The sequence below is a fragment of the Ranitomeya variabilis genome, chromosome 5, assembly GCF_051348905.1.
Source record: "Ranitomeya variabilis isolate aRanVar5 chromosome 5, aRanVar5.hap1, whole genome shotgun sequence".
Lineage (NCBI taxonomy): Eukaryota > Metazoa > Chordata > Amphibia > Anura > Dendrobatidae > Ranitomeya > Ranitomeya variabilis.
Window position 1 is genome coordinate 192,262,025 of NC_135236.1, and position 17,686 is coordinate 192,279,710.

Genomic DNA, 17,686 nt, shown 5'->3' on the forward strand with positions numbered 1-17,686 from the left:
CCCACTTCTTCCAGTCTCTATTTTGGTAAATTTAGTGTCATCCATCTTCCACAGCCCTTTACAGACATCATCATCACTGTCCCCACTGGGGCTCACAATCAAAATACTCTATCTTTGATGTGTGTATGAAAATCATGGGAAGCTCCTTGCAGATGTTGTCCATGGGGCTAATCATTGAGCTTCTAAGACGGTAGATTGCCAAACAAATCGTGAGTCTTTTACTTTAAAGTGGCTCTGGGATGCTTTTTCCTGGCTACTTTTTAAACAAAAAAACAACGAAACATCTGATACTGGTCAATAAAAGGAAAAATGGGCAAACACTATGCATTGGACAGAAGATCCAGAGTATTCTGAAAAAAAACGTGTGCTAAACACAGGGTAAAGATGCTTGACAAATGGGTGATGCTGTTCTTGGAGATTTGATTCCAGCTTTTGGATGGAATTCTTAAATAACTTTTGGGATATATTCTCCTTTTCTTGTTTATTTCTTTTAGAATATTCAAAGAACAGAGTATAATCCCTTACAGTTGCCAATCAATATTCCTTATTTTCTAAACTATTTTAAAGACAAAGAAGACCTATTCATTCAGTTGTGTTTATTGTTCAGTATGGATTAGCACACCGAGGAGCAGGATGAAGTCTTCTTTGGCGAGCCGAATGTCTGACTGGTGTAGAACAATATGTAAGCTGAAGATGTTTGCACCATAGATTCTGAAATCCGGGAGCACCTAATGTCATCAAAAGCATTCCACTCTTTGGTCCCAGGGTGCTTGCAAAATGCAGTGTAATGGCCAATATCTAGTTCCCCAAAATGATTCTGCAAAAAAAAGCAGGGCAGTTACGTAACATTTTATTAAAAACACATTTTTGCTTTTTACATGGTTCTCTGCCTACTCACTAGTGTTAGACACAGTTACACAAGTAATTTTAACCTCCTATAGGCTAAGAACATAAATTTGACATGGACAAGTTCTTAATCATATACAGTAAACACACTAATGTTAAGGTACCGTCACACTAGGCGATATCGCCAGCGATCCGTGACGTTGCAGCGACCTGGATAGCGATATCGCTGTATTTGACACGCAGCAGCGATCTGGATCCCGCTGTGAAATTGCTGGTCGCTGCTAGAAGGTCTGCACTTTATTTGGTCGCTAGGTCGCCGTGTATCGCCGTGTTTGACAGCAAAAGCAATGATACCAGCGATATTTTACACTGGTAACCAGGGTAAACATCGGGTTACTAAGCGCAGGGCCGCGCTTAGTAACCCGATGTTTACCCTGGTTACCAGCGTAAAAGTTAAAAAAACAAACAGCACATACTCACCAGCGCGTCCCCCAGCCTCTGCTTCCTGACACTGACTGAGCTCCGGCCCTAACAGCACAGCGGTGACGTCACCGCTGTGCTTTCACTTTCAGTTTAGGGCCGGAGCTCAGTCAGTGTCAGGAAGCAGAGGCTGGGGGACGCGCTGGTGAGTATGTGCTGTTTGTTTTTTTAACTTTTACGCTGGTAACCAGGGTAAACATCGGGTTACTAAGCGCGGCCCTGCGCTTAGCAACCCGATGCTTACCCTGGTTACCCGGGGACCTCGGCATCGTTGGTCGCTGGAGAGCGGTCTGTGTGACAGCTCTCCAGCGACCAAACAGCGACGCTGCAGCGATCGGCATCGCTGTCGCTATCGCTGCAGCGTCGCTTAATGTGACGGTACCTTTAGGGCCCCTTCACACTGTGCAATCAAAGTCTGAACGAGCGTTCGATTTGTGACGTTTATCCGTCCTCGTTCCGAGGTTGCAAAGTGTGACATGGCGTTACGATTTGCGACGCAGCCCAGCATCGTACGATGTGAAAGAAAGAGCAGAACTTTCTTTCGTCGTAAATGTCCCGCTGTGGCGGTCGAAATCGTAGTATGTGACGGCGGTCATACGAGCTCGTAATGCGACTACGTGGGTTGGGCTTCCGCATACCTGTCTCCTGATTGGGCGTGACGTTTTAGCACGCCCATGCTGGTAATACGTCACGCTCGGAGTCGTAGGACTATGGCGGTGTGAAGGGTAGCGTACGATTGCGACGCGTGACGTTCACATCGCAACTACGTCAGAAAAAGCGTTAACATCGTAGAGTGTGACCGCTGGCTACGAGCTCGTACTGCGATGTCGAATATGACGCAAATGCGTCGTAATCGTAGCAGAATCGACCAGTGTGAAGGGGCCCTTAGATGCACACATACACTCGTGTGGTAGAACGTAGCCAATCCACACCGCTACCTCCTTCCATATAAGGCTGAAGCAACCAAGAGGCAACCTTGCGAGGAGCACACTAGGAAGTTGATCTCAAGAAAGCCAATGTTCTTGGCGCCTGTTTACACTTGCCAATAATGAGAAGTGTGCGCTCCTAGGACTCCTTATGTCCCTATTATTGGCCTATCTAAACAGGTTGGCAATCACCTGATGATCAAGCAAAACATTGAATTAAATAATTTTTTAAGTAAGCTAGAAATCACCGTCCTTGGCAGCATGTTGTCCTATATAAGCAGGATAAATGCTAACGAGAACATGATCTTCACTTGTAACACCTCGTTCAGACCCCTTACACTCCTCAGCGTTGTACGCTTGTGCTGGCTGCCAGGCCTCAGTTGCCTCCGTTACGCGTCCCTCACGTTGTCATCCTCTCCTCCCACCACTTCCGCACACATACCTATTTAAGGACCACTTTGACCCCTCTTCATTCACATACCCCCAGGAAGAAGCCATAAAGCACACATATGTCCTTTGTTCTGTGCATCAATCCCACTAAGGTAGTACTTGCAATGTTTTTGACTGTGTCTTTGATTGCATCTCTGATTCCTACTGGTGTATTTATATGAAGTAGCAACCTTATGGATAACAGGCATTTGTTCATGTTTTCAATAGAGGCATATACCGTATTTTTCAGACTATAAGACGCACCGGACCATAAGGCGCACCCCAAATTTGGGGTGAAAATTGCAGAAAAAAAGATTTTTTTATAAGATGGGGGTCCGTCTTATTGTCCGAATTTACAGTATCTTACCTGAGGGCTGGCGGTGGCAGCGCTCCATTACTGACTGGGCAGTGACACGCATGACCACAAGCTGGCAGTGACCGCTCCATTACTGACTGGGCAGTGACACACATGACCACAGGCTGGCAGTGACAGCGCTCCAGTACTGGCTGGGCAGTGACACACGAGCACAGGCTGGCAGTGACAGCGCTCCAGTACTGGCTGGGCAGTGACACGCATGACTACAGGCTGGCAGTGACAGCGCTCCATTACTGACTGGGCCGCTGTTTACCATCTCGACCGAAACTAGCATTGTGGCCTGCTGCCGAGCGCCTCACACGCAGCCTCCATGTTGGCCGCACCGCCTGTGTGTGTGCGCGGCTGCGGTGTGCGACGTATAACCAGGCAGCAGCGAAATAAAAGCTCAGAGCAACAGTAACTGTGTATTGCATCAAGGCTCGGCCATTGCTCTCCACTAGGGTTGAGCGACTTTTGCTTTTTTAGGATCGAGACGGGTTTCGTGAAACCCGACTGTCTCGAAAGTCTGATCGTGTGAAATCGGCCGATTATTGTAAAAAGTCGGGTGGCCGACCAAAACACGAAACCCAATGCAGGGGATGATTTTTTTTTTTTTTTCTCTCCCTCTCCCTCTCCCTCTCAAGTTTGTGTTTCACTGTGCAAATCGCTGTATCCCAAACGTTAAGATGGCGGTTTTACCCCCTGTGACGCCGCACAAAGCAAGCCGGAACCTATGTCATCACGCTGCCCACACTCCTTCATTGGCTGAAAAAATGGCGGGGAAAGCGTCATATGAAACGCGACTTTGGCGCGAAGATCGCCGACCACATGGCCGATCCCACAGTGGGATCGGGTCGGGTTTCATGAAACCCGACTTTGCTGAAAGTCGGCGACTTTTGAAAATGTCCGATCCGTTTCGCTCAACCCTACTCTCCACATGAGGGTGCAGAAGCCCCGCCATACCATACGCGTCCAGCACAACCGCTCACCGCACAGGCACATGATAGCTCACATCGTACTCACTTTTTCCACTGCCGCGGCCCGGTGACCCACCCCCGCATTGTGCCCCCCCACTGCGTGAGAGGGGTCCCTTTCCCCGGTGAGGTGATGCAGCAGCCCGGTAAGCAGCAGAGCCGGGTGAATCCTGTAGTAATCGGTGGTGGCGGCCATCTTCCTGAGGCCGCGCGTGAGCAGATGGAGCGCTCTGCTTCCCGGGGCTTCAGGAAAATGGCCACTGCGATCTCCATCTGCGCACGCGCGGCCTCCCGCGGCCATTTTCCTGAAGCCCCGGAAAACAGAGCGCTCCATCTGCGCACGCGCGGCCTCAGCAAGATGGCCGCCACCACCGATAACTACAGGATTCACCCGGCTCTGCTACTTACCGGGCTGCTGCATCACCTCACCAGTGAAAGGGACCCCGCTCACTGTGCCTCCTCATCCCAGCACCTCTGCCGCCACACCTCTGCCACCGCACCTCTGCCGCCACGGTAAGCCTGCATTGCGACTATTAGACGCACCCCCCATTTTCCCCCCTTTTTTGGGGGGGAAAAAGTGCGTCTTGTAGTCCGAAAAATACGGTACTCTTATCCTACACTGGTAGTCTCATTATATAGCCGGGGTCACACTAGCATATATCATGGACGAGTGCTATGCGAGAAAACATCGCATAGCACCCGGACCAGTGTTAATCTATGGGGCAGATCACATCGATTATTATTTTCGCATGCTGAATCAGCATGTGAGAACAATTGCAGCATGCTGCGATTGGCACAGAGACACGGCCAAGTCTCGGCTCACTCGCACCCATATAAGTCTATGGGTGCGAGTGACACAGCGCACATCCCTCAGATATCATCCGAGTGCTGTGTGATATACGCCGACAATGGAGGAGATGGAGGAATTAATTTCTCCGCCTCCTCCGCAGCTGTGCTCTGATCCTCTCTGTGCCAGAGGCTTGGAGCACAGTAGCATGACACTTGGCTCTCGATCGCAGCAAGGCAGGAGCCGAGAGTCATTAGCATATCGCATCCGATGCTCTCGCATCGGATGCCATACGCTAGTATGACCCAGGCCTATGTATAATACATTTATATGCCTTTATCCCAATACATTAGCACTTTATTTTATACATTTTTGTATTGGACATTTATAAGTCATTAGAGATGGGTAAACCCAAACTCCTACTGTTCGAGTTCGGCCCCCTGAACACCGGGTGTTTCTCGCACTGCCATAGCTACTCTTGCTAAAGCTGACAGTTGAGGGTTGCAGCCCACGGCTGTCAGTTTTGCCTGGCTAGTTATCAAAAATGCAGGAGTACCCATGCAGTTTTTTTTTTTAAATTATTTATTTAGAGCGAAGGCGTCGGCTGATGAATACTCCCATAAGCCGCCGCCTGCACTCACTGTTATTAGCGGCATCAGGCAGCTGCTGATGGGAGCAGTAGTCCCATCAGCCGACGCCGGTAACTGGAGGTAAACTTTTTACCTCTGATCACAGCTACGGGCTCACGTCATTTGACAGAGTGGGAACCACGGCTGTCTGACCAGTGGTAATGATTTTACCGCCGGTCACAGGCAGCATTTGCCTCGCAAACAATGACAATGTGACAAACATTGTATGTTCGGGCCCCCGATTCAAGTGAACGAGGTCCAGGTACTGTTCTGGTACCCAATTTTTTTTTTTTTTATTTTACTGTCGGCCGAACCCACCGCACCTGAACTTCCAGGGGTCTGCCCATCTCTAGTCACTTTTATCTATGATTTTCATTTTTTTGGTTGCTCTATTATATTGAACTGTACTAGCACTTTCATTGTTTTCATCATTTATTCAATTCTCATATAAATAGAGTTCATGTCTAACTACCCTAATTCTGATTGACCACTATGGGTCATTAATATACGTGGTGATTGTCACTGCACGGGCTCTTCTGTACTTTTTTGTACCCTTTTTTTTAATGTTTTTACATATTCCTTCAATAAAGATTGTTTAATTTTTATCATTTGGGCTTCCCTTCTTTTGGATTCTCTTAGCTTGTCTAAAGTGGCCTTTGAATGGCTTGCCTTTAGTTGATCCTAGGCTGTTTAATGACCCTAGTTAGCTTGTGAAAATCACCTGTTTTGTCTTTAAAGGGTTCTGTGGTTTCAGAAGAAACGTCTGCAGCTATTCAATGTGACTGCACACTGCCAAATCATGACAGTGTGGGATGCACGCACTCTCATGATTCTCTGTATTCCCCATGCGGGTGGGTGGTCATGTGTCCGCAAGTTTCCACAGGCTGTCTAGACCCCTGCATTTCTCTCAATTCTCTTCTTTTGTCAGACGCCAGGTGAGACTTGTTGGCACGTGACTTCTTGTATTCAAATCATATATGTATGGTCATGTGACTGCTCACCCTTATGGGGAATACAGGGGTTACGATTTTTTACATGCTACAGCCCATTGCCACTGCCTTACTTTCCTACATCAGGGATTCGGCTCACTTTATTCGTGTTTGCCATAACATCTCTCTTGGTAGACGGACTTTACTGGTGACTTGTGATGTCGAGTCTCTTTACTCGAACATTGGTCATCACGACGGTCTGCAGGCAGTAGGTGATTTTCTCAGCAGACAGAGTACTGCAGATCGCCTTCACGATTCCTTTTTGATTGATCTTCTTAAGTTTATTTTACAACACAATTATTTTCTTGTTGATCATTCTTTTTTCCGGCAGGTATCGGGAGTGGTGATGGGTGCTCGTTGTGCGCCAGCCTTCGCCAACATCTTTTTGGGCTGGTGGGAAGAAACCATTGTTTACAATTCCGACTCCTTCAGAAAACATGTCCAACATTGGCACCGGTTCATTGATGATGTCTTCTTCACTTGGACCGGTACTGAACAGGAGTGTCTTCAGTTTCTTCAGGAACTGAACCATAACAAATTTAATATTGTTTTGACGCATACTTTTTCTTTTATCTCAGTCACTTTTTTGGATTTGAAGGTTTCCGCCATGGAAGCCATATTACGGACCTCTTCCGCAAATCTACAGCAACCAGCAGTTTACTCAGATATGATAGCTTCCATCCCCTTCATAACAAAAGGGGTATTCCTGTTGGCCAATTCTTGAGAATTCGCCGAAATTGTACTTCGGATGAAGATTTTTCTTTTCAATCTAGGACTCTCACGACTAGGTTTCGAGAACGTGGCTACCCAGAGAAATTAATCTCTTCTGCATTCCAGAGAGCCAGGGACATAGTCAGGACTCAATATTTTCCCCCAACAAACGTTCCCAGGACAAATTCGCCCGTTTCATCTCGGACTACAATCAGGAGTCAGGTGAGAAACATTCTTACGTCCCATTGGGACATACTCACTACGGATGATCAAACCTCGCCTTTTGTGGCCCCGCATCCCCTCATGACTGCCAAGAGGGCCTCCAATTTGGATGATATTTTGACCAGGAGCCACTTTTCACGTCCTTTCAGCAGACTGAACCGGGGTACCCACTGGAGGGGATCATTCCCCTGTGGGGATTGTAGTGTCTGCACTTATGTTCCTGTCACCAAGGACTTCTTTACCAACCATACTGACCAGAAAATATATCGTTTAATGCCATGCATTAACTGCAAGACTACTAACATCATTTATGCCATTGTTTGCCCTTGCAGTAGGGTCTATGTAGGTCAAGCCTCTCAGGAATTCAGGAAGAGGGCACAGAAGCATTTATCCACAATACATTTGGCATCTTCAGACATTTTTTGACCAAACATGGTGGCTCTGTCACTAACATTCGATTTTTTTGGTTTACAGAGGATCCACTTGAATACCAGGGGCGGAAATCTCAAGAAAATCCTGCTCCAAACTGAATCACGCTGGATTTTCAACCTACGAATCCTGGCTCCCAACGGCCTCAGTGAGGAACTCCCTTATACAAGCTTTCTGAGCTGATGTTCTTGTTCACCTGTTATTGATTGAACTTTTGGCATCATTCATTTTTGTTTTAGCAGTGTTTTCTTGTGCTGCCATCATGGACTTCTCTGTGGGTTCATCCTTTTCTCCAATTTATTCTTCTATGGCGGCACTTTCTGTCTTGTAGCGGAAATTTTGTGGTCATTTACTTACCATAATGTACCATCCTGGTAACTGTACCCTTGGTAACTCTACCCTTCCCCTCGGGGCTAGCATGTACATGTGCAATTTATATATATACACATGTTTATGTATATTTGTGTATTTTGTTTATCACTTTTTCTTTATATGATCATTGTTTTCTCATACACAATACTTATTTTGCCATCCCTTTTGTATTGTGTGTTTGTATATATTTTTATTCATGTATTATATTCTTAAGCAGATCTCTTGATGGCCTCTCTGCCTCCTTTTCTCCGTTCGCGCGGTTTGTTCTTTCAAGGAATTCTCTTATCTTAGTTATCTTTATCATCTTGTATATATACATTTTCTTGCAGCGGAGTGAACAGTGCTACTTAGTTTATATCACATAGGTCCCTTTATTATAAGGGCTTGGGGAACATATGTATCCCTAATGTGCCATCATTACTTTGTCCCCCCCTGCGCCTATGTTTCCAATGTTGTGCTCTCTATTAGGAGACTGTGTTATTGGCTTCTTTGCGCCTGCGCACCTTGCACTTTTATACTCTTCCTTACACGAAGGGCTTTTTCTTTGGCGCATGCGTCTATCCTGGCCAGGATAGGCTTCCGGGTTCGTACCGCTCTGTTTTTTCTGCACACCGGCCACATGTTATGCCTGATTGCTCCACTATTTAAGGTTGGTTGATCCCCTTCCCCTGACACACTTCCCCTGACGAAGCTGCGGTTCGCAGCGATACGCGTGGGGCTTCCACATGGCCTTGGTCCCTTGATTATTGACCCCTGGACCTGACATCTTTGACGCCTCATGTACTGCCTTATCCGGTGATTGGATGGTTTTTCCATCTTCTGGTATCTTTTTTTTCTATCCACGTCTTCCTTTCTGTGTGCATTACTTACAGCTTTCCCTTGTCTTCCACACAATTAGGGAGCTGTTCATCTATTTGCTAAGAGGGGCTATATGCTTATAATAGGATCTATTGTGGTCCTGTTTAAGGTCCTTTCTCTCTATCTCCCTGGGTACGCCCAGTGTGAGGTTTTTATTTGATTTAAGTTATTTTCTGTAATTGGTTTTGATTTCCTGTTTTTGGGGTCGATTTTCTGTGTGTGTGTGTGTGTGTGTGTGTGTGTGTGTGTGTGTGTGTGTGTGTGTGTGTGTGTGTGTGTGTGTGTATATATATATATACATGCTGCGTTTCACTATGGTATTGTATTACTATGCATTATAGTTATATTGGACTTTGAGTGATGTGCTTTGTCTTTTAAATGTTTTTATTGTGGGTCTTTTTGTCTACTAATAAATTTTGCACATGACTTCTGATATATAAATAGGATCTCCCTATTATTCTTGGTGTGTGCCCTACATGCACGGATCTCTCTCTCCTCTTTGTCTAAAACTTGACATTTCAGAAGTTTTTTGTTTTCTTAAACTACAGTGACCTTTTAATTCATCGAGTATATGATATACTTACCACTACAGCATACAACTTATATTTCTGCTGTTTGACATTACATGATGACAGAAATGGAGAAAGATCCAAATGGTTCAGAGGAAAATCTACACTTGTCTGCAGCTTCCTCTTCTTATGACTTTTATATTCAAACCTGGGAAGAAGATCAGTAACATTATTGTTGTAGTAAGTCAGTTTGTGGAATATTTATGAGGAAAAAAAATTTAATGATCAACTGACTGAAAAGTTGAAATGTTTAGGAACCCCAGCCACTCAGTATGAAGTGGCAGACCACGTGATATAGGGGCCAAATCATCACAATGTTTACGCCATTTTTCTGGCATAAAACTCATTTAGCCAGCTCCCCCGAAATGGGCCTAGCTGGGAACTGGCAGGACGGGATGCTGATACGCCTACCTGTCAAATTCTGTCAAACTGGCAGCGTTTCTTAAGTCAGAAATGCTACTCCAGTCGCTGACTACAGCAGCATTTCTGGTGAGGAACATGAAGGCACATACCACAGTCAAGATGCACCAAATACATTAAGTGTTTTGTACCTCTTAATTTGGTGCATTGTACTCAGCAGGCCCTTCATTACAAATGGCATGTGCAATGCTAGTCTTACTGAATCGGCCCCATAATGAATAAAAGTCACCAACACTTTGCTGATTCAATACAGAGTTTCACAACTTCTTTGGCATTAACATTAGCACTACAATTGCATTGGGATCTTCATGGCATAAGTTTCCATGGCCGAGCAGCTGCATGTACCTTAAGTCTTATAATCAGTAAGCACAATTCCAAGTGTCAGATGGAGGAAAGGAAAGCACTGGACGAGTCTGAGCTAGGTGAAAGCCATGAACGTTACCTGCCTGATGCCTTGTGCCAACTGTGAAGTATGGGCTTGTTATTCCGGGGTTGGCCTAGATTCCTTACTTGCAGCGAAAGGTAATCTTAATTTTTTGGAATACCAAGACAGTTTAGACAATTGTATATATCCAACTTTGTGGGAACAGATTGGGTAAGGTCCTTCTCTGTTCCAGCATGTTTGTACCATGGTACAGAAGGCAAGGTCAATAAAGGAGAGGTTGGGTGAGTTTGATGTGGAGAAAATGACTGCCCACACAAAACCCTGAGCTCTGCCCCTATGCAGATGAGTGGAAGTTGTTATAGCACCAAAGCGGGACCAAATCCATGTGGATTTAGAATGGGATGTCACAGAATCTCTTTAGTTGTAATGCGATCACATACATTTTTTTTATCCAAATGTGGCATCTCCTTGAAGCAATGTATTTTTCCCTAGCATCAATGCTTGTAGCAAAAAAATTAAAAAAATCCTCTTCCTTTATACAAAAAAAAAATTGCGTGATGGAAGAATAGAATTGCATGGGTGCCGCATTAGAGGGAAGCTGTGCCACAGATCCAGAATCCAACCATGTGCACAAGGCTTTATCATCTGAAAGTTGCTCCATGTAAACATAGTTTTAGATTCCATTAGGAAATTGGTTCTGAGATATGAAAGATCTTATCGGCACATCAAATGTACTGGAAGCAGCAAATGCCAATCTCACACATTGGTTCAGTGACATTTCTTGCATGACATCGGTGTGGATTTATGGCCTTGGCATTTATTACTGAAAGGTATTGCTGTATGTAAAATATACTGACGCACTTTGAGCATGTCTGGTCTGATATCATACCTTTTTAAATGGAGTATTAGAATCCTAGGAAGTTTCCATATCTGGACTTTGAGTGTAGCATTTTGCTTCATTTTACAAAAGGGACAGAAGATTTTATTTGTACTGGTCAGAGTTACTTGTTGAAAGAAACATTCGAGGCATTCCTATAATGTACAAAAGATAATAGAAGAAAAGGGACAAAAAAATAATTGAAAAAATATATCTAAACTATATATAACATTGATCGCTCGGGTTGGAATCCTGGAACGCTCAGTGATACAAAGTATCGAGCTCTGGATCCCGGGTGTTATTTGTCTTGACTAGAAAGAAGGGACACATGCTGGATCTGCTTCATCCAGTGTCTATAAGACGGCCAGAAAATGCCAGTCCTGTAGAGAATGCATAGGACAAAGGTTGAGCACGTGCACCTCTGCTCCATTCAAGACAAGGTTTTGCTGAGCCAAGATTTTGGGATTCAGATAACTGTTCGTTGGATCACTGGGGTCCAAGTAGTAAGATATTCCATATCACATGGATAGAGGATATGTTATGACTCTAGGAATAATCCGTTAATGTGAAACCAACAGTTTCAGGTAATATGGCATTAATCACCAAATACACCAATCTATATACATATATAAATCTGGGAAGCTGCACCAGGGCCTGGAGGTGGAGGGGTTCCCCTGCAGGGCGGCTAACACTGAGGGCAATCTGGCCTGTTTATCCGGTCCTGAGGGGGCCCTGGCCAGACTGCCCTCCTGTGTGGCAGGCAGGGAGCGATCCCTGCAGCTCTGCTGCCCACAGTAGAAAATGTCAGCGGAGAGGAGGTGCAGGGATCCGTCCTGCTTCATGCCCGTGCTTCCTGTCTGACACAGCAGCGTGGCTGGATGACGTCAGCATTCAGCGTGCATCTGTGTCAGACAGAAAGCTGCCGGCGATGACGATGCTGCGACTTCGGGGAACATGCGGAGAGGTGAGTGGTGTGTGTGAACGTGTGGATAGGTGAGTGGTGTGGGTGTATGTATACGTGTGTAAGTGGCGGAGATGTGTGTTTGTGTGTAACATGCAGAGAGGTGAGTGGTGTGGGTGTGTGAGTGTAGGTGGTGGAGAGGGCAATGATGGGGGTGGTGGGGAAGGAAGCAATGATGGAGGTGGTGGAACGGGAAATGATGGGGGTGGTGGAAGAGAAGGCTATGATGGTGGTGGTGGAAAGGACAATGGTGGTGGTGGAAAGTGAATGATAGGGGTGTTGGGGAGGAGGCAATGATGGAGGTGGTGGAATTAGCAATGATGGGGATTGTAGGGGAGAAAGCAATGATGGAGATGATGGAGAGGACAATGATCGGGATGGTGGGGGTGAAAGCATTGATTGGGGTGGTGAAGAGGGCAATGATGGGGGTGGTGGAGGAAGCAATAATGGAGATGATGGAGAGGGCAATGATGGAGGTGGAGGAGAGGACAATGATGGCATGCGGGGGAGGACAAGGAGGGATGTGGAGGATTGGGATGGGAGGAAGGGGGACTTATTATGGACTTACGAGCAATGGAAGGGGAGGAGGACATTAGATATGGATGTAAAATGAATTGAGTGGTGGAAGAGGGTGCTAAGTCCCTGATAGCGTCCTCACAATTCATTGTGATGCTATAGGGGACTTAAAATGTATTGGGGACTGGGAGAGGAGGCAATATGGTGCATGAATTGGGAGGTGGTGGAGGATGTTCAGCACCTGATGGCTTCTTCTCCCACTTCCAAATTCTTTATGATGCTATCAAGTACTTATAGTGATTGATGGGGACGCAATACAGGGACTAAGGCTATGTGCACACGTTCAGGATTTGCAGGGGAAAATTCTGCTGCATATCCTAATGTGTTGGCAGGAAGAAAGTTACACAAAATATATTTATTTTTTCCACATTTTTGCCATGCTTTTGTTACATATTTTTCAACACTAGTGTGGATGAAATACACTGCAAGAATTTACATTATGCAGATTTTAATCTGCTACAAATCTGCAAGGAAAAAATAAGCAGCTTGTGCGTGAGACTTCAGGGATCTCATTCACTTTTCCTGAACTGTAAAACCTTGCATATATTCCATGTGCACATAGCTTTACAGTTAATCGGGGTGAGTCACAGAGTGAATAATTTATATTATTGGGAGTCAGAGATTATAGTTAATGGGGGGCACAGTGCTGCTTATCATTTTATATTTGGTGTGTGGCTAATAGTATATTAATGGTGGGGTACATATTTGTGTTCGGGGGAGACACATGTATGTATACAATATATATGACCTTCTTATTTTCAGGGCTGCGAAGTTCATCGTGACAAGATGAGTCGTGGCTGGGAGATGTCGACATGAAGGTCTGACCAGATGGAGAAGAAACAGGAGAAAGCAGCTCTAATCAGATGAGACGTCAGCGGTAAGTGCCTGGGTGTAAATGTTATTTTGTATCTGCACTGTGTGGCTTGGAGTGATAATGTTATTTGTAAAATCCCCTATTCTACATTCTCACACTTGTGTGAAATGTCCTTGTGCTTTTATCAGATGGCACACAGACTCATAGAGTTTTATAGGTCCATTCACACATACATCAAAATCATGGATCTGAGAATGAGATCCGTGAGGGTCAGAGAATGTTCTGTTTTGATCCGATTTTGAGGATTAGAATAGGACATGCTCAATCGGTTTGTAAAAGTGGGCAGCACTCCAACACTGCATGCAGATACAGGGATGTAGCCTTATTACGTATAGCACAGTCCCTTAGTATATAGGGTACTCACTTATTACGCATAGCACACTTCCTTTGTATATAGTGTACTCACTTATTATGTATAGCACAGTCCCTTGATATATAGTGTACTCACTTATGTATAGCACAGTTCCTTAGTATATAGCGCACTTCCTTATTATGTATGGCACGGTCCCTTAGTATATAGCGTACTCACTTATGTATAGCAGAGTCCTTTAGTATATAGTGTACTCACTTATGTATAGTGCCATCCTTAGTTACATAGTTTAGACTTTCATTAGGTATAACACTGTCCCTTATTACGTACCATCCTCTCTAGTTATATATGGTACCGTCCCTTATTATAAAGCTTTCTCTGCTGTTATGTACAGTGCTGTCTCTTATATAGTACATTCTTGTTATTTTTGTTATTCACAGTGCCCTCTTTTATTACATAGTCCCCTCTCTTGTTAGATATAAAGTGACTGCTGATGGAGCAGCTGGTGACCAAACGACCAGTCCATCAGCTCCTCCATTAGAAAAGCTATCATTGCATTATACATCTAACAAGGCAGGACAGTATGTAATAAAGACAGGGCTCTATATAACCCGATGTGTAGGGGATGATGCTGTACATAACAAGAGAGGGCACTGTGTAATAATGGATGTCAATATACATAATAAAGGAGACTATGTAATATATATACATGTATGTGTGTGTGTGTGTGGCTGTATATATATATACCGTACAGACCAAAAAGTTGGACACACCTTCTCATTTAAAGATTTTTCTGTATTCTCATGACTATGAAAATTGTACATTTACACTGAAGGCATCAAAACTATGAATTAACACATGCGGAATTATATACTTAACAAAAAAGTGTGAAACAACTGAAATTATGTCTTATATTCTAGATTCTTCAAAGTAGCCACCTTTTGCTTTGATCACTGCTTTGCACACTCTTGCAATTCTCTTGATGAGCTTCAAGAGGTAGTCACTGGGAATGGTCTTCCAACAATCCTGAAGGAGTTCCCAGAGATGCTTAGCACTTGTTGGCCCTTTTGCCTTCACTCTGCGGTCAAGCTCACCCCAAAACATCTCGATTGGGTTCAGGTCTTGTGACTTTGGAGGCCAGGTCATCTGGCGTGGCACCCCATCACTCTCCTTCTTGGTCAAATAGCCCTTACACAGCCTGGAGGTGTGTTTGGGGTCATTGTCCTGTTGAAAAATAAATGATGGTCCAACTAAACGCAAACCGGATGGAATAGCATGCCGCTGCAAGATGCTGTGGTAGCCATGCTGGTTCAGTATGCCTTCAATTTTGAATAAATCCCCAACAGTGTCACCAGCAAAGCACCCCCACACCATCACACCTCCTCCTCCATGCTTCACAGTGGGAACCAGGCATGTAGAGTCCATCCGTTCACCTTTTCTGAGTCGCACAAAGACACGGTGGTTGGAACCAAAGATCTCAAATTTGGACTCATCAGACCAAAGCCCAGATTTCCACTGGTCTAATGTCCATTCCTTGTGTTCTTTAGCCAAAACAAGTCTCTTCTGCTTGTTGCCTGTCCTTAGCAGTGGTTTCCTAGCAGGTATTTTACCATGAAGGCCTGCTGCGCAAAGTCTCCTCTTAACAGTTGTTGTAGAGATGTGTCTGCTGCTAGAACTCTGTGTGGCATTGACCTGGTCTCTAATCTGAGCTGCTGTTAACCTGCGATTTCTGAGGCTGGTGACTCGGATAAACTTATCCTCAAAAGCAGAGGTGACTCTTGGTCTTCCTTTCCTCATGTGAGCCAGTTTCTTTGTAGCGCTTGATGGTTTTTGCCACTGCACTTGGGGACACTTTTCCCACTTGGGGACAGAATTCCCACTTAATAAACCTGACAGGGCACACCTGTGAAATGAAAACCATTCCCGGTGACTACCTCTTGAAGCTCATCAAGAGAATGCCAAGAGTGTGCAAAGCAGTCATCAAAGAAAAAAGGTGGCTACTTTGGAGAACCTAGAATATAAGACATATTTTCAGTTGTTTCACACTTTATGGTTAAGAATATAATTCCACATGTGTTAATTCATAGTTTTGACGCCTTCAGTGTGATGAAAATACAGAAAAATCTTTAAATCGGAAGGTGTGTCCAAACTTTTGGTCTGTACTGTGTATATATATATATATATATATATATATATATATATATATATATATATATAATATTATACACACACACACAGTGGGGGAAATCAGTATTTGATCCCTTGCTGATTTTGCAAGTTTGCCCACTGACAAAGACAAGAAAAGTCCATAATTTTCAGGGTAGGTTAATCTTAACATTGAGAGATAGAATATCAAAAATGAATTCCAGAAATTCACATTGTATAAATTATACAAATTTATTAGCATTTTGCAGTGAGAAATAAGTATTTGATCCCCTACCAACCATTAACCCCTTAATGACCGGAGCTTTTTCCGGTTTGGCGTTCTCGTTTTTCACTCCCCTCCTTCCCAGAGCCATAACTTTTTTATTTCTTTGTAATTATGGCCATGTGAGGGCCTATTTTTGCAGGACAAATAGTATTTTTGAGCAACACCATTGGTTTTACCATGTCGTGTACTAGAAAAAGGGGAAAAAAATTCCAAGTGCGGTGAAATTGCAAAGAAGTGCAATCCCAAACTTGTTTTTTGTTTGACTTTTTTGCTAGGTTCACTAAATGCTAAAACTGACCTGCCATTATGATTCTCCAGATTATTATGAGTTCACAGACACCAAACATGTCTAGGTTGTTTTTTATCTAAGTTGTGAAAAAAAATTCCATTACCCGTAATGTCTCCATTTTTCGTGATCTGGGGTTGGGTGAGCGCTTATTTTTTGCGTCCCGAGCTGACATTTTTAATGATACCATTTTGGTGTAGATATGTTCTTTTGATTGCCCGTTATTGCATCTTATTGTAATTTCATGGCGACCAAAAGAAAGTAATTCTGGTGTTTTGACTTTTTTCTCGCTACGCCGTTTAACACTCAGGTTAATCCTTTTTTTAATTGATAGATCGGGCAATTCTAAACGCAGTGATACCAAATATGTGTGAGTTTGATTTTCTTTATTGTTTTATTTTGAATGGGGTGAAAAAGGGGGGTGATTTAAACTTTTATTTATTTATTTTTCATATTTTTAAAAACCTTTTTGTTAAATTTTGGCATGCTTCAATAGCCTCCATTGGAGGCTAGAAGCTGCCACAAGTCGATTGCCTCTGCTACATAGAGGCGATGCTCAGATCGCCTCCATGTAGTAGAATTACAGCATTGCTATGAGCGCCGACCACAGGGTGGTGCTCATAGCAATCCAGCATCAGCAACCATAGAGGTCTGCAAGTGACCTCTGGTTGTTATGCTGACACACCGATTATCACCGATCATGAGACGGGGTCACCGGTGCACGCATTTCCGGCCAGACTGCCAGAAGTGCTTGTTAAATGCTGCTGTCAGAGTTTGACAGTGGCATTTAACTAGTTAATAGGTGCAGGTGGATAGTGATTCTGCCTGCGCCCATTGCGGGCACATGTCAGCTGTTCAAAACAGCTGACATGTCCCGGCTTTGATGCAGGCTCACTGCCGGAGCCCGCATCAAAGCAGGGGGTTCTGCCATCGGACGTACTATTCCATCCAATGGCAGAAAGGGGTTATGTGTTCTGGCTCCTACAGACC

General features: G+C 44.4%; 1 protein-coding gene across 2 annotated transcripts in view; it reads right to left on the bottom strand.

Annotated features, from left to right (window-relative positions):
- Positions 1 to 26: 26 nt before the first annotated feature.
- USP50 (ubiquitin specific peptidase 50) overlaps positions 27 to 17,686 on the bottom strand; it is a 78,550-nt gene continuing 60,890 nt past the window's right edge. Inside the window, exons 5-8 of one of the 2 annotated variants that reach the window (XM_077263673.1) lie at positions 13,544 to 13,615; positions 11,271 to 11,413; positions 9,592 to 9,724; positions 27 to 817 (exon numbers count right to left, since the gene is read on the bottom strand). In XM_077263673.1, the coding sequence (XP_077119788.1) occupies positions 614 to 817; positions 9,592 to 9,724; positions 11,271 to 11,413; positions 13,544 to 13,615 (552 nt within the window). In that variant the 3' untranslated portion in view covers positions 27 to 613. The remainder of the gene's footprint in view (positions 818 to 9,591; positions 9,725 to 11,270; positions 11,414 to 13,543; positions 13,616 to 17,686) is intronic. The other variant, XM_077263674.1, reaches the window with a different exon arrangement.